Source organism: Pygoscelis adeliae, unplaced genomic scaffold (genome assembly GCF_000699105.1).
Source record: "Pygoscelis adeliae isolate BGI_AS28 unplaced genomic scaffold, ASM69910v1 Scaffold179, whole genome shotgun sequence".
Taxonomy (NCBI): domain Eukaryota; kingdom Metazoa; phylum Chordata; class Aves; order Sphenisciformes; family Spheniscidae; genus Pygoscelis; species Pygoscelis adeliae.
This window is the reverse complement of record NW_008825612.1, coordinates 2,631,482-2,656,053: the sequence shown is the minus strand read 5'-3', so window position 1 is coordinate 2,656,053 and position 24,572 is coordinate 2,631,482. Positions and strand designations below refer to the sequence as shown.

General features: G+C 37.1%; 1 protein-coding gene across 1 annotated transcript in view; it reads left to right on the top strand.

Annotated features, from left to right (window-relative positions):
* Nucleotides 1–23,721, top strand: part of LOC103924268 (leucine-rich repeat-containing protein 9-like) — a 37,195-nt gene extending 13,474 nt beyond the window's left edge. Inside the window, 19 exon segments of the mRNA XM_009332759.1 lie at nucleotides 1,743–1,841; nucleotides 4,381–4,440; nucleotides 4,442–4,498; nucleotides 4,980–5,127; nucleotides 5,130–5,167; nucleotides 6,934–7,059; nucleotides 8,004–8,135; nucleotides 13,047–13,074; nucleotides 13,077–13,223; nucleotides 13,657–13,877; nucleotides 14,608–14,730; nucleotides 15,254–15,301; nucleotides 15,303–15,388; nucleotides 17,014–17,122; nucleotides 17,480–17,619; nucleotides 20,475–20,615; nucleotides 21,117–21,333; nucleotides 21,525–21,593; nucleotides 23,689–23,721. Coding sequence (XP_009331034.1) covers nucleotides 1,743–1,841; nucleotides 4,381–4,440; nucleotides 4,442–4,498; nucleotides 4,980–5,127; nucleotides 5,130–5,167; nucleotides 6,934–7,059; nucleotides 8,004–8,135; nucleotides 13,047–13,074; nucleotides 13,077–13,223; nucleotides 13,657–13,877; nucleotides 14,608–14,730; nucleotides 15,254–15,301; nucleotides 15,303–15,388; nucleotides 17,014–17,122; nucleotides 17,480–17,619; nucleotides 20,475–20,615; nucleotides 21,117–21,333; nucleotides 21,525–21,593; nucleotides 23,689–23,721 — 2,022 coding nt within the window.
* The last annotated feature ends 851 nt before the right edge of the window (nucleotides 23,722–24,572 follow it).

The window sequence follows — 24,572 nt, the reverse complement described above, 5'->3', positions numbered from 1 at the left end:
TCTGATACAAGCCAGAGGGCTGTTGGCCCTCTCGGCCCCCTGGGCACACTGCCGGCTCATATGCAGCCGGCTGTCGACCAATACCCCCAGGTCCTTTTCCGCCAGGCAGCTTTCCAGCCACTCTTCCCCAAGCCTGTACCGTTGCATGGGGTTGTTGTGACCCAAGTGCAGGACCCGGCACTTGGCCTTGTTGAATCTCATGCAGTTGGCCTTGGCCCATCGATCCAGCCTGTCCAGGTCCCTCTGTAGGGCCTTCCTACCCTCGAGCAGATCAACACTCCTGCCCATCTTGGTGTCGTCTGCAAACTTACTGAGGGTGCACTCGATCCCCTCATCCAGATCATTGATAAAGATATTGAACAAGACCGGCCCCAAAACTGAGCCCTGGGGAACACCGCTCGTGACCGGCCGCCAACTGGATTTAACTCCATTCACCACATACATATTAGAGCATTCAGTTGCCAGCCCTAGATGTAGCCTGCTTGTTATTACATTAAGCACCACTGTTGTATCATTCTGTCTGCACCCCCAAGCTAGAATTAGAAGCATTAAGTGTCTTTTCTCCCTCACTTAGGGAAAGCAATAATTGCAGAAGTTTTCCTTGGCCGCAGTGCTCCAGCTTGTTCAGTGAATTCCATCTATCAAGTCAACTACCCAGAAGCTAATTCAGTATTCAGGCCATGGAAATGTCTAGAAAGTGATGCATCTACTTCTGGCAATGGTATGTATTTGTAGGCACTTGTTAGCATAAAGTTAAGGTTAAATTAACGTTTGTTTTCTAAACTCATCTTTGACTTTGAGTTGTGTCAAGAGGTTTCATTCCTCAGAACACAGCCTCTGCTCAGCTGAAGTGCATGTTTTCAAAGGTAATAACAAGCAAGAAGATTCCTCTTTGAAAAACTATTTGTGCTTGTTTAGTTCACAGAGTGAAAGTGAGCTGTGCCACACTGCTTTTAACCATCAGTCCACACTAAAAGTAGTTTACTTCATGCAGTTTCATACCTACTCTTTGTACAGCAGGATTGCGTGAGTGTTGCAAAGGGCAATATGTATATGCCACAGAGGAAATCTTCACCCTTAAAATCCACAGCCTTTATCTGTAAGCAAAATAAAAATGAGTGCTGCTGAGAAATACGCTGTTATAAGTAATCAGATTAAATCTCTGTATCATATGTATCCTCTGAGTGATAGATTCTGCTTTACCCTACTTTTTTGCAAGAGAACAGTGTGGGAATTGAGTAATAATTTTACCTGTTCACTCTGACATATGGTCCAAACTTTCAGATGCTAACAGGGAGCAACAGCTATCTCTTTATAAAGGAACTGGGATTGTTTCTGGTTTCTTAGAAGGGAGGAAATGAAAGCTAATTTGGAAGGTGATTACACCATAATATGATGGAGTAGTTTTGGACAGTGCAGCAATGAAAGCACTGCAGGAGAGCTGTCCATGCTCTCACGATCTAAGCTAGTCTTTGACAGGCTGCGGTCTTCATGCTGGAATCTGACAGTTGCTTATTCTACATGGGGTATTAGATAGCCAGGTTCAACTCCCTTATCAGCCTGTGTGAGTCTGTGTGGCAAAGGAAGTCTAATGGCAGAAAGGATTAAAACTGATGCATCTTCATGGAAGTAGATACCTTTGACTCATTAACATTTGGAAATTAATACTAAACTTAGCTAAAAAACAATAATATATTTACCCTGTTTCCTCCGCCTTAGAAATGTGAGCTTCCTTGGAACAGAGAAATTGTGACTACAGCTATTGGCATTGTGAGTGGTTTGTGTTTGACCATGAACTGGTCCTGCCAGAATACATTGCTGAGTTTGAGCACGTTACACTGGTATGAACTTTGTTTTTCCTACTGTGATATTAGAAGGCAAGCTTTGGATTTCACAGATCAAGAGAAAAAAAACAAGTAGGTAAAATTAAATTCTATTCTACTAACATACCTGACAAGCCCAGGTTTAAGGTTGATTCTCTTCTGTCCATTCTGTCAGAGCCAGATAAAACTTCTGTGGAAGTCAGTGAGAAACTTTCCACTCATTGTAGGGAGATTTAGATGAGGGTCTTATTTTGTACGTGTAAAAAGCATAGCAAAGAAAGCAAAGATCCTCTAAATTTCAGCAGATTAAATGAAATGCAGCTAAAAACTAAGTCCTCTCTCGCTAAGAATTACTTTCTCTGGGGTACCATCCAAAGTAAAACTTACCTTACTGACTGTGCAAAGGTTCTTTTTTTCATGGGGTGTTGCAGGAGCAAATGACCTTTAGTTGTTTGATTTAAATTGTGAGATGAGCTATTTTGGAAAAAAAAAAAAAATTTCTTCTCAGCTGGTATTCTGAACAAGTTTTTCCTTGATTCCTTCTATTCATTTTACAAGCATATAATGCTGCTGTTTCACTCATCTAACTTCATGACTTGCTGCCAAGGTAGAAGGGCTCATTTCAGACTCTGAGTTACTCTGTCTGTTAGAAACAAGAGAGTATGGGGAATTGGGATGTTCTGCTCTGGGGGAAGGAGGAAGAGAGTTGAATTCACTGATGAGTCAGGTCTGCCTGGTCCCATGGTTCAGTGTAAGGCTGCTCTACTGTGATTCTTGGACTTTGAGAATTTCAGTGCATAGGTGTACTTCTTCTGACTCCAGCCAGAGTTCTGTATGGCACACAACAACCCATACAAACAAAAACATTATGCAATGCTTTGATTATGAGGCAATGAAACCCAGTATCTAGCAGATCTGTGTTACAGAAAGATGATTTCCTGACTTGATTGCTATTAATTTCCTAATCGAACTTCTCTCATTTTATGCTCAGTATTAAATTTATTATTTAATTAAAAATTAGAAAGTTTACAAATTTCAAATGCCTTTTATTTTGTATAGCTCAAAAACCAGTGTCTGTTTTCTACGTGCAATATAATTGTGGAAGAAGGAAAGAGAAGCACAGAAAGATTTATTCTGTCTCATGATTTGCAACGTGATGATGAAGCTTTGAACATGGAACCGACAGTAAATGTCAAGCCTCAGATTGCTTGCTTAAACGAAAAAAACCCAATATTTTCAGTGGCTAAGGCCAATATTTAGTCAGGTACAGGTGAGGTATTGCTGTCAAATTTTCAGTAAAATAAATGTATTATGTAATTGTTACTTTGTTATTCAGGTTGGCCCATGACCAAACACAAAAGTTAAAAATTAACATTTCCATTTGGGCTTGATTCTAATGTTACATTTACTTAACATCACTAGAACTTGTGTTCCTCTGCCTATCAATTATTATGCAATGTGAATTTCAATTATTGGGCTGAATCCTAATTGCATTTCCTATTGTGTAAAGGACAAGTAATTTCACTGGAAAACAGTTTAAGAAGAATGCATCTGAGAATAGGACAGGAACTAAACTATCAGCCTTTCCTTTGAATTTTGTGAAATACATGACTTCATGCCATTATGCCAGTTGTTCTTGAAAATACTTTTTTTTGTCAGATTTAACATCACAAGAATGTAGGCTAGGGAAAAAAAAACACATCAAAACTGTAGCAGGCTACAGATTTTAGGTTCAGAAATACATATTGTTGTAATAGCTGCACAGAAAAACACTTCTTCAGGTGGACATTTATATGCATGATTCTGACATTGCATTCATATGCATAACTATTGTGTAGCACCTGCAGTAGCCACCTTTTCTGATGAAGTAGCCCTGCTAAATATCTGATACATGAAACGGTGAAATAGTTTCTGAACTGTCCCATTTTTAACTCTAGTTTGTGAGATGGTGTTATTTCTTATACTTGATGGTTATGTTTTCAGTCCCATTTTTTTACAGTTTCAAATAAACTTTCTTTTTTCTAAAGCTTATTTAGAGGCAATGTTAAGAAAGAGGAGAATAACAATTCTCTTCTTATTTTACCAAAGTGCCATCTTTCCAGTGATCTGTGTTTGCAGTGAAATACTAGCAATTCTCATCTCGCTTTGCCTTTTCCTAAGGATCTGTTGCCTGTCTCTGCTCGGCTCCACTCTTCCCATACTGCTCTCTCATAATGGAAGAGTTGCCAGTTCCTTAGTGTCGGCAGCATCTGTTCCCTTCACTGTGAACCGATTGACTGCCTGACTCACCATCTTACCCAGGTCACGTTTATTTCAGGGAGAAGTTAGAGAATAAATAGTCTTCAAATAAGTGAAAAAGAGTCATCACAGCCTTTATTGTCTTTTTGCTATTTCAGGTTAGTTTGGATTCACTTTTTACAGTCTTTTTATGGTTTACCAGTAGGATAGTATTTGTATTTGCACTCCATCAGTTGAAGCTTTTTCATTTTAAAGGCAGCCATGGAGTATTGGCTGCGTGTCTGGTGAAATTGTCATTTCTGACCTACTTTTGGCCTAGGTTTTGAATTCGAATGGCAACAGCCTGAGCAAGCTGCAGGACATTTCTAGACTTAAAAACACTTCAAAAGCTTATCATCAGTTTTAATGAATTTGCTTCCTTAAATATTTATGACCTAGTGAGAAATTAAGCTCTAATTTTTTTTTTTTTTAAGGAACATTTACTAGCATAAATATTCTTGCATTGTGAGGTATGCTCACAAGACAGGATTGGGCCAGGATGCACAGAGGGGAACAGAATGGGGGACTAAACTAGAATCATGAATACTGTGATACTATTAGCAGCCCACAGTTTCGGTGCCTGTTGATATTGGCTCCAATTTGAATTGCAATATTACAGTGATACCACTTTATCACCCATCTGACCTTTATAATGGTCATTTCATTTTAACAAATAGAAATAGAGTTAATAGATACTCTATTAACAAATAGAGTAACATGTCTGGAGCACGCTAGGTCTCCCTCAACAGACCCAATACTAAGCAAGGGGAATCCCAGGCACTGGATCCAATTAAGTCTATTTAAAGATTAAATGTGTCTGATTACTTTAACCAAAGTTTCCTTTGCAACACTTTTGGCCATACAACTATTTTCTTGCAGCCCAAAAGAGAATATTTTGATGCAAGCCATAACCATGTGATCACACTTGAGGGCATTAGAGGCTTACGCAAACTGCAGTTCTTCAACCTGAGCTGGAACCAGCTGAAAAAGTCCAGGGAAGATATAAACATCTTACATAAAAACACTCCCAACTTAGTCTTGACATCACACACAACCCATGGCATAAGGTACATATCAGCGCTTGAAATTCCTGGGAAAGCATTCTAACTATGACCACAGTTATAAAGGCTTAAAATCTCGTCCTGCACCTTATTAATTCTAAGGCCCTTGCAATGTAAGAAGCCTTATGATCATGTTATGGCATCTTTGTTCTCACAGGGCCTTCACTTCTTTCTGTAGTCACAGCCTAACCAAGTGAATAAACTGTGTGGCATTTTTGCTCAGAGACATCTCTGAGGCATAATTCCTTTCTTTTTTGCTTCCCTTGAGAATTAAATTTATTGGTGGCCTGTGCCCGATATCAAAAACCAAGCCCTGGCTTTAATTTGTCTGTTTCAGCTGCACTGAATAAGGGGTGGGAGCAGAGACAGTTCCTAGCTTTGGGGATGTGCGTATACACTGTTAGTCTCTCTGTTAGTGCATGTATCTGTCTGCGGCAGCACAGCTGTGTTGGCTGGAGCTTTGGCGAGAAAGCCAATACTCAGCCCTTTTACTGACTCTCATTCATTCCTATTGCCCAACCAGCTTCTGCAGCAAATGTTTCTCTCTGTTCTTTATTCCCTTTGAATCAGTACATTTTAACAATATTTAAAGGGCTCAGTCAGAATCAGCAGAGTTAAACCTTACGAATTTGAGGCATTAAAAGACTCTTAAAAAAGCTTTTTTAATTATCATTTAACACTGAGTTTAATATTTTGTACAAGTCAAAGTCAGGCAAACAGAGCACTATCTGAATAGAATACCTCTCTTAAATGATTTGAACAACAAACCAACACAGGAAACAGAACTCCATTGAGGCACCCAGGAAGCATCCAAAAAGATACTGCCTTGTCTATTTGGCCTGTCAATTAAGCTTCAATGAATCTTTTCAATACATGCTAAGATATAAAAAGAAATAATAAGAGCTACCGGTTCCGGTCTCTGGTTCTTTGTTGTTATTACTTAAGTTTTTATCAGATTAAACTTTTAATTTTGCTGTGCTCTTTGCCATCAGCTGTGTGTGTCAACATGGTAACTCTTGAGTAGTACACATCACTAAACCTGTGCCTCTCCAGAGTTTCTTAGGCATCCAACCACAATGTCTAGTTACTCCAGTTCAGAGCAAAGCAGAAAATCCTTACTGCCTCTCACAGGATGTTCTACCACCTAGCTCATAAGTGATTGCATTTTGCTTATTTGGCTGTCAAAATATATCTATAATCCATTCACAAACAAAGACATTATTCTTCATTATGTGAGAAGTGTGTATTTCATGTATTATATTTTAAACTAGTGGGCAGTCTAACATATTCTGTATGTATAGGATAGGTTTGCGGTGATGTCTTGAGGTTTCGGTGAGAACTCTAAATCCTTTAAACATTTCGCACGTGTCCTATGAAGCTTTCTTTGGTTTTTGTAATATTTCTAGGTCATAAATGAAACTCCTAGATTATAAAAACAAATACCACTACATCTGATATATTAGTGAGCTTCGTAAGATCAGTAAACTTCTGAGTTAGCCCATGTGACTCCAGAGCAGTTTATTACCATCAATGTCACATAAAATCAGGACAATCAAAACTGGCCCAAAGGTACCTTGTCTCATGTGTTTCTAGCAAACTACGTAAGCGGGGATGACACAGTGGCTCTGTTGAAGATCACAGCAAAGCTCTAGCTCTTGGCATCCATGAGATGACAGTGCACTAAACAGAAAGGAAATTCAAGTCTCTTTCTTGTATGTAAACTATATTGGCAATTAAAAAAAAACCTGTAACACTTTATTCCTTTCTTCAAGCCTGCCTCATTGCAGCTGAGTGTCATTGGCCAATTAAAGGCTCTCACTAACATAGATGGAGTCCTGATTTCTAATGAAGAAGCTGCAAATTCATTACGATACATTGCAGGATCAAAGATGGCCCAGGTTTGATGTTCTGTTTTGTTGTAACTTATAGTGAGTGCTATGGAAAAGGAAAGCTTTAGGAACAGTTCTGCACCTGTTTTTTTAAAGAGTATTTTGTTTGCTGTTTTTTGTGAAGGTAGAAGTTTTGTCCTTGCCTCTGGCAGTAGGTCAGAAATTATTTAATAAACACCAATCTTACAAAGATCTTTGCTGGTACCAAAAATTATATTCTAGCATGATCTTGGAAACAGTCATGTTCAAGTTCTGCTGAATTCAGAATGCAAGAAAGTAACTATGTTTGCCAAATAGAAACAATGGAGAGGAAAATAACAGGATAAACCAATAGTTCTACATGCTTTTTTAAGTATCTAGTGCCAAATCCCTTGTCTTAAGGTCTTTTCAGTAGGTAATCTTTCAGAGTATTTTATATGCAGATATGAAGCAATCCTTCCCAGCCCCTGAGCACAAACTTGTTCTACTTAAGCTCTGGACTATATCCCAAAGCACTCCTGAATCCTATGCTGATTCTAAGCTAACACACTCAATGGGCTGAATAGGTTGGAACTCACTATCATGCTAACACAACTTCTGTATGGTCACAGCGCAGTCACAAGGAAACTACGTCTGCTCAGTGCTGAGTAAGATCATGTCTTTCTGCAAAAAATGGATAAATATCTTCACAGAAAACAGACTATAGTTAATACAGAGCATTTTAATGAGGTTTACCTTCTCTGTTTTATGTACTGAAAACTTTAAAAACTGGATCTGTGCAAGATCTGTGGAAGTCTTGCAAACTATTAAACTTATTAGATCTATGAATTATTATGTCTACTAATATATCACCTTCCCCTTCCAAGAATAGCAGGATTTTTATGCCATTTACTATATGCTAAGCTGTGAAGTATGTATAGTATATCTAGTTATATTATATACTTAATACAGTATTTTCTTTTTTTTTTCCTCAGGTGTTTCTGTTAGAATGTTCTAGGACTGATGAAGAAAAAACTCTCAGTGTATTTCCTTGCACTAAAATTCTGTCTCAAATTTTGAAGAACAAGGTGGATTCGCAGATGCATTGTAATAACTGGTATTCAATGGTAGAGCTGATGCTGTTTAATGTATTTAGGTTAACATTTAGATTAATCTCTGTAAAAGTTTTCTTCTGTTGTCTTAGGTTAAAGGTTTTATGCTTTTTGGTTAAAAAATATTTCTGAACACATTCAAGTCTAACCAATAGTTACCTTGTCCCTGAGCTCTGAGAATGGCCATTTCCAGATGCCTCGCAGGAGGTCCAGGATACCCTGAAGAGGGCATTTAAGTTACTTATTTTGCAGCGCAACTGTCTTTTTAGCATTACTAGATTTTTAAGATGAAGGGGTACTAATAAGATTCTCTAGACTGACTTTATGCATAAGTGGGCAAGAAAGCATTATGTGGTAATTTCTACATCAATTTCATACCAGATTTTACAGTAAACCATTCAGATTAGGATTAATTTCACCTAACTTTGCTTATCTACACTGTAGATAACCACATTTGAAATAGTCACCCTACATTCCTTTTATAGACAGTGCAGACACAAAAATAGTTTGGGGACATAAGTCACCTAACAGTTTAGAGGGTTATTGTATGTTGAAGTGAATTGCATCCTACCAGAGAGCCCAACCAGCCACCACAGCTGGAGATATCTCTCTTGCTGACGTTGTTTGCTGGTATGAAACCCACTCTTAGTGTTCATTTAAAGATTTCAAGCAACAGTGAATCTACCTTTCCTATCTCTCTGTCATGTCTATCTTGTTTCTAATACATATTGGCTACTATCAAATTTAATCCACTGGGTCTCCTTTTGTCTCTTTCTGGTGAAACCAGATGTTCTAAAGGACCAGAAGTCTTTTCCTTATTTAGCCAAAATCATCCCACTTTATCTTATCTTAAAGAAACTAAGTTAGGTGAAACTTCTTAAGCGTCTCATTATAAAGTGTTTTTTTATTTCTTGTAACATTATTCTAGTTCCTTTCTGAACATGTTTCATTATGTCCACATGTTTTTTTCTGTACGGCCTCCTACAAAACTATACCGAAACTTCCAGCACTGGACTGATAAATGTCATACCCAGAAATAGTTACCTTTGCCTAATCCTACTCACTAGTCCAATGTTTAAATATTAACTGACATGTGTGTCCTTGTGGCAACAGTGCAAGCTCATATTCATATAGTTTTCAATCATTAGTTCTAGTCCTTTTCAGTGTTCCTAAGATACTGTCTTTCATCGTGTGAGTGTGAATGTCTCTGTTCCTAACTACATAAATTACAATTTGTTCTATGCAGAAGCATGCTTTTTAAATAGGGCCACCATGTTAGTCATTATAAAACTGTTGTTTATAGCTGACCTTACTAACATCTTTATGTCATCTCCTAATTTACCAGGAAGGGACTCCTGTTCTTTTTTGCTAGGAGAAAAAGAATTTTGAGCAGAACATCAATAAAAATCCTCTGTAAAGTGACGATTTTCTTTCTATAGTTAGATTTTGAGATCCATCCTCTAACCAGTTTTTGTCTATTTAACAAGAGTTGCCTTCACTTTTGGATATCATTATTTTTGTATTGCATTCTCAGACAGAAGTTTTAATCTTATCAATATATTTAAATTTTCATCAAAAGCAATTTAATATTAATTTTTGTTTCCTATGCACCATACTGGCATCTATTAATAAGGCTGTTAACTTGTAATTATTTCCTGTGCTGCATATCAGCCTTTCTGTGATACCTAAGGATGATATCAAGCTAACTGACCTATTCTGCTCATCCTATTTATCCTCAATACTATTATAACTTCAGTTTGTTCATAACCTTCTAGAACTTCCCAAGCATACTATCATTTGTATAAAATGAATTGATGAGTGGCTCAGAAAGTTCTTCAACTGGTTCATTAATATTCTTGATTGAAAAATGCCTGCTTTAAAAATGTTAACATGAGTAGTTCCAGTTTTAGATTCTTTTTAGTTATTAACGAAATACAAAGTATTTTTTTATCCATGTAAATGATGAGCATCTCATCATGGTTCTTCCCAAAGGCAGAGAAAAATACGCATTGAAACTATCTTTCTCTTCTGTATTCTGATTGACTATTTTAAAATCCTTAGATAGGATCAAGCCTATAGCATTGCTTGAATTTCATTAAGTCCTGATTATGATCTCTGATTATATTAGCCATCAAACTTTCATTGACACTTTTAGCTTTCATTTTCAGTAATCCACGCTTCTAACAACTGTTTTATTCTGCTGTCATTTTTCCTATTTTTCATTCAGTTCTGCTGTAGTGGAATAAAAGGGCCATGGCCTGATCCAGTAGGGCTCATGAATATTTACTTTAGTCTGTAAACTTAAAAGGGTGAAGATTTTTTAAACTGTAAACGAAAAAGTGTGTAATAATGAAGTGTTTAGTGTTTAACCTTCTGCGTCTTTAAACCTCTCCTAACTAGCCTTCACATTTTTTAGCTTAAGTTTTTGTGTCACTCATTTCACTCATGACTGCTTTCAGCATGTGAAAATTGCCCTTTTTAAAACACCAAGGCTATATAAAGGACGTGCTTCTATGAGATACGCCTGCTTGTTTTTTTAAAGAATTGCCTCCTCTAAGGCAAGACAGTCCTTAATCTACTTGCTTCCTTTAAGGATTCCAGGAATTCCAAATGCTGTGGAAGTATTTCAAAGGAGAGTGTCAGTGAAGCTTCAAGAATATTGAGCAAATTTTTAAAGACCAAGGACACTGGTGGCAAGGATAATGAGAGAACCAGACTGATTCAGGAAATTGTAACCAGCTCCTTTGCATTCTCTCCCTGATCAGTAGAGATTGGCCTTGAGAATTTTTCATTAGAAAATTCAGTAGCTGTGCTTAGCTTATTTATTCTGCCAGTTTTGAACCCAACTTTTTTCTGATGTCACAAAAGTATAATGTTGAAACAAGTTGAAACATTAGTTCTCCTAGTAAATTCTATAAACATAAATTCTCTAATGCATATAGCAACAGTTTTCTAATACTGACCCTTCAAATATACCCTGCCCTAAAATTTAAAGGCTTAGGCATATTTCATGTCTAAAGCCAAATGAGCTTTGCCATGTGCATATTGAACTCTCTATACTAATCCATTTCTTGGGATCAGGCAGGATTAAAACTTTCACAGAGTACTACTAAATAACAATATGAAAAACAGATTGCAAGAAGAGAGCTAGTAGGTCTAATTTCAAACCAGCAAACGTTGAGAATAACTCTTTGAACATTATCTCTCACCTTGAAAGACTACCTAAAATTATAAACTAATTAAGCAGTCACTTGATGAGCGGCAGGACTGAAGGAAATTGGTTTGCCTTAAGAAAGACCCTTGTCTTTGGGTTATCCAGTGCCTAATCAGGTGTGAGTTCTCAGAGTTTCTCAGATCATTCAGAACAGGTCTCTCCTGGATCCTCTAGTGTCTGGCATTGTAGCTGAGCCAGTATTTCAGCCTTTCCTTCACTGGGATTGTCAGTTTATAACTCTCATCCAGCCGCTCATTTTCATGGAATTTGTAGGAAGTCAAGTAGTGCTTGTCTGGCAAATTGGGCCAAAACTCACCAATGCATTTAAAAACTAGTGGTAAGGCTAGCAGATGGATATACAGATAGCACAATCACATTAGCCTTGTTTACTTAGGAAACCGAGCTAGCAAAAAGCTGCAAGAGTCAGTGGGGGAAGATCCAAGGTCATCCTAACCTGTTCTGATCCATCAGCTGAAATCATGTTAATCTACCCAGTATGAAAGGTTAAAAGCTCCTCTGTCAGTTCAATTTGTTATTAGAATATAGAATAGCTAGAGGAAAACACATTTCTGCTGATAAGCGTAGCATTTCATTCTGTGTGCATTAGGGAATTCATGTTTAGAAAAATTGCCAGGAAAATTAAGGCTTTCGCATATGTCATATATGTTTTGTGACATCAGAGAGAAGGGATTCATAAAGGGTAGGATAAATACTTTGGAAAATAAAATAACATAGCCAAAAAATGTTCTTTAGTCATCACCAAAGCCAGTCTAATGATACTGAATATTTAAGTGATTATTTGTCTTAGATACAACCTAGATACAATACTGGATATTTTGGGCCTCTACAACACAATTTGAATTTTTTGATTGGGACTCTGTGATCTTTTCTTTTCTCCATTGTACAATGATTTGCTAACATACTGTAGTTTTATCGGAAAGGGGGAGGCATAGTCATGCAAACAGATTATAGATAGGAACACTGACAGCCTTGTCTTTACAGGAAGCTTGCTGCCAGGTGTCTGACGTCAGATCCTGTGTAAGAAAGTGGTTTCACAACCTGGGCAGCAAAATATATGTTTGGTATCGACATTTATTTGTTTCTGTCCAAGAATATTTCAATCAAGAAAATTACTGGATTTGTTGATTTATGACACAGAGAAAAGAGTACTTAGTTTGTATATAAAAAGCATGAAGAACTCTAAAGTTAGGACAAATTCTGCTCTGACTTTGCACTCAGCCTCTTCTAGACTAAATATCCAGCCTTGGTGTTAGGCTGAAATCCTGTTTCCATTGAAGTCCTGTTGTAGAATGAGGATGTGTAAAGCAAACTAGCCAATAAAATAATCATTGGATTTAAATTGAACAAAAGCAGAAGGATTTAAATTGAACAAAACTAAGATCTAATGCAGACAAGAAAAAAATGTCTATGTTCAGATAGCTTCAACTGCAAAGGTACATTTGGGAGCTGGCATACTTAAGTTGTAGAGTTCTTGTTTTTGGAGGAGAAGCTGAACTTTTTTGAAATGTATTAAAGATGAGTAGCCCTGTTGCATAATGGGGAAATATCACATCCTGCATCCAAGAAGTTGCCACTGATATTAGTAGGAAATGTACACATAGAAACTGAGCACAGAATAAATAGGTGGAATTAATTTACAGATTAATTGACAGGTCGGTTTCTTTCAATTCTAATACTGTCTTTTATTACAGATCACTGTCTTAAATCTGGATGACCAACACTCTTCAAAATTTCTAACTTGGAAAAATTGGAGCATTTAAGATGGGCATCATTTAGCAACAACAATCTCACACTAATAGAAGGAATAGAGTCTTGTCTTAACCTCAAAGAACTCACTTCAGATAAAAACTACATTTCAACACTAGATGGTACTATATTTACCGTGGCCGTGATAATGCAGGCTGTTAAGCAGGGACACAGTAGAAATGTTTCTTTATAGTGAAATATTATAGAGGGTGAGTTTTTACTCGCTGCCAACAGAGTGAGTTTTTAAAACATTAAAAAATCTGAGTGTATCTTTAGCAGAACTGAAGAAAGGGAGTGAGGCAGAACAGTTACGTTCCAGCAAAATAAGTATGTCTTATTAAAATGTGCATATTTATCTATGTTTAATGATCTAATAAATTGCCAATGATCTAATTAAATTATCAATTGATCATTGTATCAATGATCATTGATATAGTTACAGTTGGACCCTGTAACATAAACTGTGTCACTTGTAACTTGTTTTACCTTCTGTATCAGCCACCTTTTTCTATTACAGCTCACTTTATACCAAGTGCATCTTGTTCATTTTTCAAGGAATTTCAAAGCTCACCAAACTTACAAGACATAGTGTAAATAATAACCATCTTATCAGCCTCAAAAGACATGTGTTTGAAAATCTGTCTTATCCTCATTACATTTCCATTGAGAATAACAGAATCACGTCTTTAGTTGGTTTAAAGAAAACTTACTCCCTAACAGAGCTATACGTAAGTAATAACTTTGTTTATACCAACCAAGAGACACATCATTTAAAGGTAAATATTTACTATTTCAAAATTAATTTGTTTTTCATTACATTAGAAATACAGTGTTTCCCCACTTGTTCAAGTGTAGAGAAAGCTATACTTAAACATAATTGGAGGTTCTGCCTGTGAGCGCTGCATTCGTCCATCTTTACAGTGGAACCCGAACTGATGAGAACCCCAGTCTAACATTTTTTGATTGATACTCACTCCTGAGAAGGAGGTACTGAACCCTTCAGGTGGATTGGGCTCAAAATGTTCTGCAGGGATAAACATCACTTATTCCAGGTAGGCTAAATCAAGGTTTACAATCCATGGAATAATTCTGCAAGTCATGTCAAATAACAAACAATTACACCTGCAGCAGTTCCAGTTCTTTTCAGCTAACCTGGCATGCTAATGTATGTATTATAAACGTTGTTGGCTGGATTCAGACACTAATTGGAGACTGAGGCCCTGATTCTTATTTATGTTCAGACTCTGTAAAACTGTGTGAGAGCACAAAGGCTTTTAAGGCAATGTCGGTATAGTTTTCACTCACTTTAAGGGCTTTCTTTGTGGCTTGAGTGTTGAAAAGTGCTATTAATCTAAATGAAGATATCTGGATTTTGTTAAGTGGTTTCTCAGTTTTGAGTCATGCAGATGACGGCTGAAGAAGGAGCTGAGAACAAAGTAGTCTGAATGCACCTATATATGGATGTTCTAAAGTTATATTAATAAACCCGTGCTTTTTTCTACTTAGGGTTTAACTAATCTGATAATTTTGGACATGAGTAGAAATTGAATAGTCTGGAAACAAGATCACTACCGACTATTTGTATTATTCCATCTTCCTTCTCTCAAAGCCTTAGACGGCATCGCAGTAGTACGTTATTCTGTATGCAGATTATTACTATAACTTTTTTTAAAATAGTTCTTTAAAAAATCAAGACCCAGCTGATCAGACTTGTTAATATGTGTGTAATCTTTTCATATACTCTATAATACTCCATTGTCTGTTCTTGTCTCTCTTTAGTCATTTTGGGGTAGAAATTGCCTTTTTTTGTAATAGTACCTAGCACAATAGTGTCCTGGCACATTGCTAGGGTTCCCGAGGCTTTAACTATAATTTTGGAGCTTAATCATTTCTAACACCTATGAAATTAGTGTACATTACTTACAAATCTGTATTGTAAACTGAGAGAACATGGACTATCTCCATTAATCTGTTCCGTAAGAAAACAGTCATCCAGGTCTGCTCATATAAAGACAAAATAACACTTTTTAAATTACTTTGATTTTAAACATTTTTAATTCATTGAATTGTAAAATGTTTTTCTGTCTATATTACTATGATAGTTCTAGACCTGCATTAATATAGCTGACATCACTTCAAAAGCATTTAACAGGAGCCAACAGAAGGAGAAAGTGCAAAAGATTTGTTTGGAGGCAAACTCACTCACCTCTGACATGATTGCAGATAGACTGGGACATTCAGACTTCACAGAAATGCAAGAATTAAATTGGACAGCTTCTAATATCAGGTGCAGTGATTTTCAGAATTGCATTATCTATTAAAAGTAGCATCTAATATTGTGGATAGAACGTGAAAATCTAAAGCTAGAATCCGTATTTAGCAAACATGCCTGATAATTCCCTAGCATTTGTCAGCCAAATTCCCTTGACTGATCCATAAAATAAGTTTCATTTTTCATCACAAAGGGTTATTTTCCACAGTTTCATTGAAGAAATATTCTTTCTCTAGATGCTTCCATTCTTCATTTAGGGAGTGGTGCTGCCTGCACACAGTTTGACAGAAAATGTCTGGCTCCAGACCAAGTATATCTAGAAGAGAGATTTTATTTGATCAAAACCCATCTGATCTGATTCCTTTCAGAACAAATTTGGCCAAAGTGAGAACAGACATGTATGTGTGTGCAGTGCTGCTTCTGCAATCTTTTGATTTCTGAAAAAGCTGCCTTGTCCACTGTAGATCTACAGGAATTTAGAGCAAGAATGACCTGTGATTGGTTGCATTAAGTGCATCCTTAACTGAACACTAGTATGTGCACCCAGTGGGACACTCACTGTTCTGCCACAAAAGTATTTTACACAGCACTTGTCATACTTGTTTGCAGACATCACCCCCGATATTAATCTTTAGGAAAGCATTTCTACAGGTTGTATGTATGTATGTGTCTTCTTAGAGACATATTTATATTTTATCCTTTCCCAGTATCCTGCATCTGTCAGTTAAAGTCCCTACCTGATGTAACATATGAAGACAATTTTCATGGCACAGTCCATGATCTTCATCTTTTGATCTTAAATAGCCTAGAAGGCCTTCAGCAACAGTATCACCGTGACAGGAATATCAGTGTCAATACTCTGGTGAAATTGAGTAGGTGTTGCTCATAAAGAAATTGTAACTCCTTTTAGTTTGACTCAGTTTCAAGAGACTGCTTTAAGACATGAGGACAGATACAAGTATTTAAACATTCTTGTCGGGATTATTTTCTGCAAGGACATTCATTCCCTGGAGGCTTTGTTGCAAAAGGTTGTAGAACAACAGTATAACACTGACTATGTGTCTTTTAAGGTATTACAATTGCAAGCCTTGAATTTCTTGAAGAGATGTGTCAGCAGCACAGTTACGAATTCCTAAAAATTACTTGAGGAATGTCTCTCTGACCAAAAGAGCATCCTGCTTCTACCATTAAGAAGTAACAAGTACCTTGCAAGCAGGCTTTGACACAGCTGAGGTACACAATTACAATCTGTGTGCTGCTTTGGCAGGCCTCAGAGTAAGTTGAGAATGGAATACTCCATCTGAGCACTTGCAGCTCCAGTGCTGCTGGAAAGCAATGAAAACAGCCTAAGAGGTACAGAACTGGAATTTCAGTAATGTGATATAGAAGCAAACAGAGCAGATTGTTGAAAGCCCTTGCCTTTGGTGTCAGAATCAAATCAACTGTTTACTACTGGAAAAAGAACTGTGAATTTGTTGTGAGATTTTCATTAGGGTGTTTCTTTCATAGGAGCATGTTGCATTTCTTACCCCAAAGCCAGCATGTTATGGATCTGCTCATGCTATATATCTCATTTCTATATTATTTTTCTATGCGACTTGTATTCTAAACCTATATTTGTCCTTTTTTACCTAATTCAGCGCTGTAGAGCTGGTGCTAGCAGACCAGTTTAGAAATGCCTGTGGCATGAATTTACAGAACAATAATCTCGTGTCTTTCAGTGGTTTAATCTTCCTTCCTAATGCCAAGGTGGGTTCATGACAGGGTCTTTTCCATTTTTTGTAATAATATTAATGATAAACTAATTTCCTTTGGTTGAAAATAGGGTCTTTAATCTCCTTTAATATCCTGTTGTTCGTGGGGTTTTGGAACAACAGCAATCAATCAGCACAAAGCTGATAGCAACCACTGTTTCAATTTTACAGTATTGTTGCAGTAATCTGATCCAAAAATCAATGAATTTCACCAAACTTTTTGAAGCACTTTAAACTGACCGATCATCTTTCTAAAGATCAAATTTCTGAATCACAAAAATGTAATTGGCAGTTTTGCTGATGTGTTAGCAGAGAAACATTCTGTTTGATTAAATATGTTTCCTTTTTACAGGTATGGTGTCTGAACTACAGTCATATTGAATCAATACTGCCTGGACAAAAACTCCCAAATCAGGCAACAAATAGGCAGCAGCCGTACGGAAACCTGGCCTCTCATGGCTGTGGACAGGAAGGACTTGCCAAAGAAAGCAAGTACCATCGGCTTTTAAAATATACTTTTATCTCTCCTTTACTCCGCTGAGGAGGAAGGAGGTGTCTTCAGTGTCAGTAGCTTTGGATCTCCCTTTTTTTCCCCTCCTAGCTTGAAGAAACCCAGTACATTTTGTTTGTTTGTTTTGCACACATATGATATGTTTGGCTTCATCTAGTTGGCTTTTCTTTCCTAAGTTCTTTGTGAACAACTTGAAGGCCATTTCTTCATCAAACTAACTATACCAGGCTGCTGTCATCTGTTCTTTGGATCGTATCACATAGGTGGTTAGGCATACGTTAAATCCTACAAAGGATTTCATTTTGAGTAAGGGAACCACCTACCTCTCTCTGGCTGCTGGTTTGATCTGGGAGAGCGTGGACATGTCTCTCTGATCAGACTGATCATTGATATTCTGTTTTCATTCTTTACTTACATTTGTACAACATTACACTACAAAATTTTAGGAATATATTCAGATAGTGAGGAATGTATTGAGATAGTATTTCAGTCCCTTGAGCCTGACCTGTGAAAATTCAGCTGTCTTACACTGTATAGTATTCTGATGGCACTCACAACCCCTTGTTAGAATCAATGAGTTCAGCCAGTTCAGACTACAGTACCTTTTAGGGGCATAAAGAAGGCTTTTGTGTATTCATCCAAAGTTCTTCTGCAATGTTGTGTGTAGTCTAAGCAGTCATTCATCCTGCCATTAAATCTCCTTTCCTTTGCTCATTTCATAAGTGATATTCTTTTCATCATCCTCTGAAGGAGGTGGTCATACTTCTTTCTTCTTCCTTTTGCCATCAACATTAGATCAGCCTGTGTCCTAAAGAGCATTTTCAAATTACCTTTCAGTTTGCATTTCTCATCTGTGCATTCTTTCAGGACTGAAACTTCCGGGACCTGTCAGGATTCATTTACTTATTTCTGCGTGGATAAGGCAACATCCATAGTCAAATTCGGTTCTATCATATCAGACAAGACTTGCAAAGTCACCATGCAGAGTTCCCTCTATGCATTGGTCAAGTTTTATAAAATTAACAGTGACAGAGCATCAGAGAATCCTGCAAAACCTAGTTGTTGTGCACATACTCCTCAAGGCTTCACCCAGCTCATCTTTTCTTCATTCTTTGCATATGCTCAGCATCTGGAGTATGGGAAAAACACGAATTTGTTTTCAGATTTTCTGGGGAAAAGGGATATTGGCAGAAGCACACACGGATATGGGCTGTTTGGGCTTCCATCATAGTGTGACAAATTTCTGCGCTCATTTTGCTTATCTGCTTCCTCATGAGAGGTGAACATTCTTTATACGGACTGGGGCCTCAAAAAGGACTTGAAATAATTCTTCAGTAACTGTAGGAATGTCCCTCTTGTTGATGGGAGGGATTTTTTTACTCTAATGCCTTCTAGTTTCCTCCCCTTTCGCTTTTTGCAGGCCACTGAAACTTGGCCTGCAAGTCCCAAACTTAGTGCAAGTCAACATCAATATTCCATGATGTTTCTCAGCCAGCTTTTTCAAAAGTGACTTACTCAGAGTCACTGATATAAACATGTCAGATTCTAGCTCAGTAGCTGCTACTTAACAACCTTTAAGTCAACACTGGAATGGAAATTATTTCATTATTCCTGTGTGATATGAATAACACTGCCCTTTTTTTCCCCACAAACGCAACACAAAAGTATTTAGTGAACAACTATGCTTCATTTCAGGTTTATTGATACTTCTACCATCTTCAGCTAGTAATGATCCAATACCATTGTCGGGATTACTTTTGTTATTGATATATTTTCAAACTCTTTCTTACTGTTCTTAATGCTACAAGCCATTGATGTCCCCTTATGTTCATTTGCTCTTTTCATCAATTTTTTGCACGTTTTTACTTCTTACTGTCAATTTCTTTATTTTTCCATTTATTATGGCTGCTTTTAATTTCCCATTAAGTGGATACTCTTTTTTTAATGACTGTTGCCTTCTTTCTCAATTGTGAGATATCCTAGGAACAAAAATGTTCTTAAACATTCCCCAGATCCTCTTGACACTTTCTTTGGAAGTTGAATTAGCGCTTAATTTTTGTAGCCTTGTGAGATAAGCCTGTGTAAAGCATAAAATATACATATTACATCTCATCACAAATTAATATTACATATTCACATACAGTTTGGATATTGTTTTGTTTGTGATGTGTGAATGTAATCAAATCACTAGCTGCTCAGCAATCACCAATATTTACTGTTTTTATGGAAGTTGAGGTTGCTAAGCATATTGTTTCATTAGCTGGGTCGTAAGGAAGAAGCAAAGCTAAAATTAGAACCCTTTTTTCCCTTCTCTTTCTTAATCTATTAGTTAGTGCTACCTAATTACAGGTCAGACATAACAGAAATGAAGCTTTTACAAACAAATTAGTAGAACAGTGCATGTTATTTTATTTTGCCCTATTGTCATTCAGCTGTTGTGAGAATACACCCAAAAGTTGCCATAAGTATTTTAGCAAATTTAGCAGCGGTTTACAGCTGTTTTCTTTTCATGTCCTCAGACTTCTGTGAGCAGAGGAGCGGGTTTTTTTATTTGTTTGATTTCCATGGTCTGGATCCAGAAAACTTGACCTAGCTTCCACAGAACAGAAGTTTATATATGGAGTATTTCCATCTCAAAGTAGTGGATTTGTTTAATTTTTCATCAGATTTTTTTAATGTATACATATAATTCCTATGAAACCTGTTCCAGTGATAAGTGAAATTGCAGTCATCCATATATACCCTTCATAAATTTTTTTGGGGGGTGGGAAACGCTGAAGTTCTTTTGTCCAAAGAAAATTATGGCATCATACTCTTGTTTACTTTATTGGTTTAGGAATGCAGAATTTGGAGAAAACCTGCCCCTGATAATGCAGAGTTTGGAAGATTTTCATCTGGGCTGTAATGGAATTACTAACATGGCCCAGCTACGGCTTAGCAGGCTAAAAAACTTGAAACTTCTCTTTTTGCAGAGTAGGTGGTAGCAGCTTTTCTGTACATTCCTTCAAGCATTTTACAGTGCTTATTGACCCCAATAAGAATGATGTCCTAGCTTTAATCCTTGCCCTGGCTCCAAGATCCTTCAGATATTGAACAGTGAAATTCTATACCACTGTGCCTCACTTGTCTTTTACAAGACAAAGGCAGAGCAGGGTAACCAGCATGCGGAAGATATATTTGTCAGCTCATGGCCAGCAGCAAGTTCCACACTATAAGTAATACCAACGATAATGACTGACCTAAGTCTTGTTCCTCAAGATGCCCAGATTTTATTTAGGAAGATATTTTGCTTTAAATAGAGATGGCAGATAGGTAGATGAAATCAAACACAGTTATCCAGTGTCACAGAAGTGATCCAAAACAACATACAAGTAATTCAGAAAGTTCATGAGCTGCTTTTGCTTAACACAATTTTTTGCTGGAAAGGAATTAAAATCCATTAAAGATGATTCCATGCATCTACTCTTGCTATATTAAGAAACCAAATCAGCCAAATTGAAGGACTTGAAGGTCTCAAATTTCTGCAGAAGTTGCTATTGGACCATAACCACATTAAAATGATTTCACAAGGTTTCCTTGCTAGTCAGAATGGTCTTTCGACTCTTCATCTGGAGCAAAACCAAATACAAGAACTGAACAGTTTACAACCTGTGGTAAAATCACAGAAACTCCTTCTGGACTTCAACAGAATTCAAGTACAGTATGTCTTTGTTAATGCTGTAGATTCGGTGGACTAAATGTGGTGGACTGTTTTCAGACAATATTCCCATTTTCTTCTATGGATAAGCCTGAGTAAAATTACCAGTATTTTCCCCAAAATATATATACCAGTTGCAAGATTTTTGAGAACTCCTGACATACGGTGTGTTTTTTAACTTTTGGACAGGAGTCATCTGAACTAGAAAAACTTCAAGTTATTCCCAGTCTTAAGGTGCCCTCAAAACACAGAAATCCAGTGAGTATACTCATTTGCTCTGTTAAATAAACCAGATGTGTATTTTACTTTATACATTGAATATTTACTCTTCATAATCATTAAAACTATTAAGAATTTCTCCATAGCCAGGTCATTCTTCAGTATCTGCTATTATTGTTTTAAGGTTGAAAGCTTCCTAGTATGCGTGATGATCACATCGCTTCACTGTGCCTGTCTCAGTGCCATACTGTGATCAGAAGCCACTCATTCTTCAGCATACTGTTCTTCATAGTGCTGCAAGATAAATTTAAAACGTATGTGTTTGCACGAGTGTGTTGCAGCGATGGGCTGTCCTTTCAATATTCCAAAGCAGGTCAGATCTGTGAAGAAATGTCAAAGAATGTTAAAGGATTTCTGAAATACTTGATTTCATTTTTAAAATGGCTCAATAGCAATCTTTGTTGTTGTTTTGCGCATCACTCCTTGAAAAAGTCCCGAAGGGAAATTTCAGGTTTCTTTTTTTCCAGACATGCTTCTGTTTTTCAATGTAGTACTGTTGGTTTGCCTTTTTTATCCCTGGGAATAAACTATTAGAACACAGTAAAGAAGACTCTAGCCTTTCTGACTTTATGACTACATAGCTATGGGACAGAAGACAGCTAACACTTTCACACAGTAGAAGAGGCTTTCCTGGTAAGCATAAAAGGACAAGTGGAACTCAATGGGGCCAAGTGTTTGAATAAAGTTTGTAGGATCTGTTTCATGTATTTAAGTATCTTAGCAGTGCTGAGCTTTAAAGTACCATCAAACATAAATGGAAACAAAAATGTCTTTTTCATTGTTAGTTTTGAGAAAAAATGTGGCTTTCTAAATTTCAGTTGAAAATATAGTTCATACAGAATGTTTTTATAAATAGGCCCTTGAAGATTAGGTGGAAAGCCCAAGATCTAAATGCCCCTTAACTTCTTTTTACTATAAACCTGCAGTGTCTGGTCTAAAGCAACAGCTAGAAATACAGGGAAGAGACAAGTCAGGGGCATGTTGGAGCAGTAATACATATGGTGCAGTCATGCATTCTGTTTTCAGTGGTTGACTCAAAAGAATATTTTTGCTCTTAATGACATTTTTTAAACCAACTTGCAAATGGTTATACAGATTCAGAAATGAACTGGCTTCTGAAATGGATGATGAAATGGCAGGAGAATGTCAAGCAAACTGAATGTTAGTAATGGCAAGAACAGTCACGCTCTTCACAAGGAAAAAAGCCAGATTCCTCTTGGGAAATTGCTGTTCTAGGGTTTCCTTCTTTAGAATTACAGGCCTACGCTTTCTCCTGAAGGGGATCAAGGTGGTGGGCTCAGCTGTCTCCTATACAATGTGGCATTAAGAAGTACATCTCGCAGTGTATTAGTAAGCATCAGTTAGTACCCACCACTATGGTCCACACTTCAGATGATAACTTATCACCCGTCATTTTCAATAACGTTGTATATTAAAATAGAAAAAATATTGCTAGCCTTTCTGTCTGCAGCAGAGCCTGCATCTCAACACTTGGCCTTCTGTAAGGCTGTTTCCTAGTCACGTCTCTGCAGGGCGCACAGTGCACTTGAATCCTCATATGAGCTGAGGGCCATGAGAAGCTGCTGTGGTCCGGGCTAACTTGATGAGGAAGGTATAAATTTGCCCACAGCATGCCACTTTGTCAGTACAAAGTGTCAGTTATTCATGGGCACTTGAAGTTGAAAAACGTTGCTCAAAGGTATATAGTCATTTATGCACAGTTTGGATTCTGTTTCTAGGAGAGAAGCATTGGTGCAAGGTTTGGTTCAGACATTTACTGGTGTAGCTGAGATACTATCAGATTGACTTCTTGGACAAGGACCCCATTTTTGAGTTATTTTGTATTTTCTTTGCACAGGGTTCTCTCAAGAAGAACTACTGTTCATTGCTTGTGTTTTGATTGCCAGTAAATGCAGAAGAGAGGATGAGAGCTGACTACCAGCCCCTGGAACAAGTAAAGCAAATATTCAAATTCCAAGGACAATATTCACGTCATCTATAATGGGTCCCTAATGTAGTTATCATAGCATTAAAATAGATTTTAATGTAATTTAATATAATTTTTTCCTTCTAGATAGACTCTCTGAAGCAATCTCAGGTTTTGTAAAGTCAGGAAAATTAAAAGACATACTATCTGCTCCCTTTCCTCACCACAGAATTTAATGAGTGTGAGAACCTATAACAGGTTCTTTCTATCATCCTGCCAGGAAGATGCTTACTATTTGGGTGTTGCGATACCTTCATTGAGTTGCCTGTGATAGGCAATTGCAATACAAACCAGACATTTAAAAACTATAAAAGACCCACTAAAGTCTCAGGCTCATCTATCTATAGATACAGATGACACCATAGATTTTATTGTTCAGAAATGTGAAATTTACCCCCAGTAGTAACTTATACTTACCCTGAAGTTCCATGCTGCAGCAAATCCACTCATTTTTTCCAGCAGGGTTCACCCTCAGTTTATACTCCTGTGCAGTTACACAGCTTTTGGATGGTCTAGACTACAGGTAGAATGAGGTCATGGGGAGAAATTAAATTTGCAGGTGCACATTTGATGAACCAAATCCTCATACGTACCTTAAGCAGATGCACTACCAGTGTCATGCGCGTATGTCCATGTGGAACAAGAACATGCATATTCAAAAGCACCCTACTTTCACAGGGTATCTGTGTCTGATAATTTTTTATGAAAGTTTCAGAGCAACCTAATTCTCTTACCTCATAATGTTACTACATAATGTAGTATCACAGCAATGCCACATGAATGTTTAAACTGTAATTTCAAAGTGCAATATTCACCATTGTAACTTCTCTGTCCATCTTTTCTCAGTAAATGGGATTCTTGACACACCTGATTCCAATTTCTCTTCTTGCTGATAGTTACTTTCATAATTATTTTCAGCTATAATTTGATAATGCAATATCATATTGTCTTGTCTTGAAAGATACTATCTT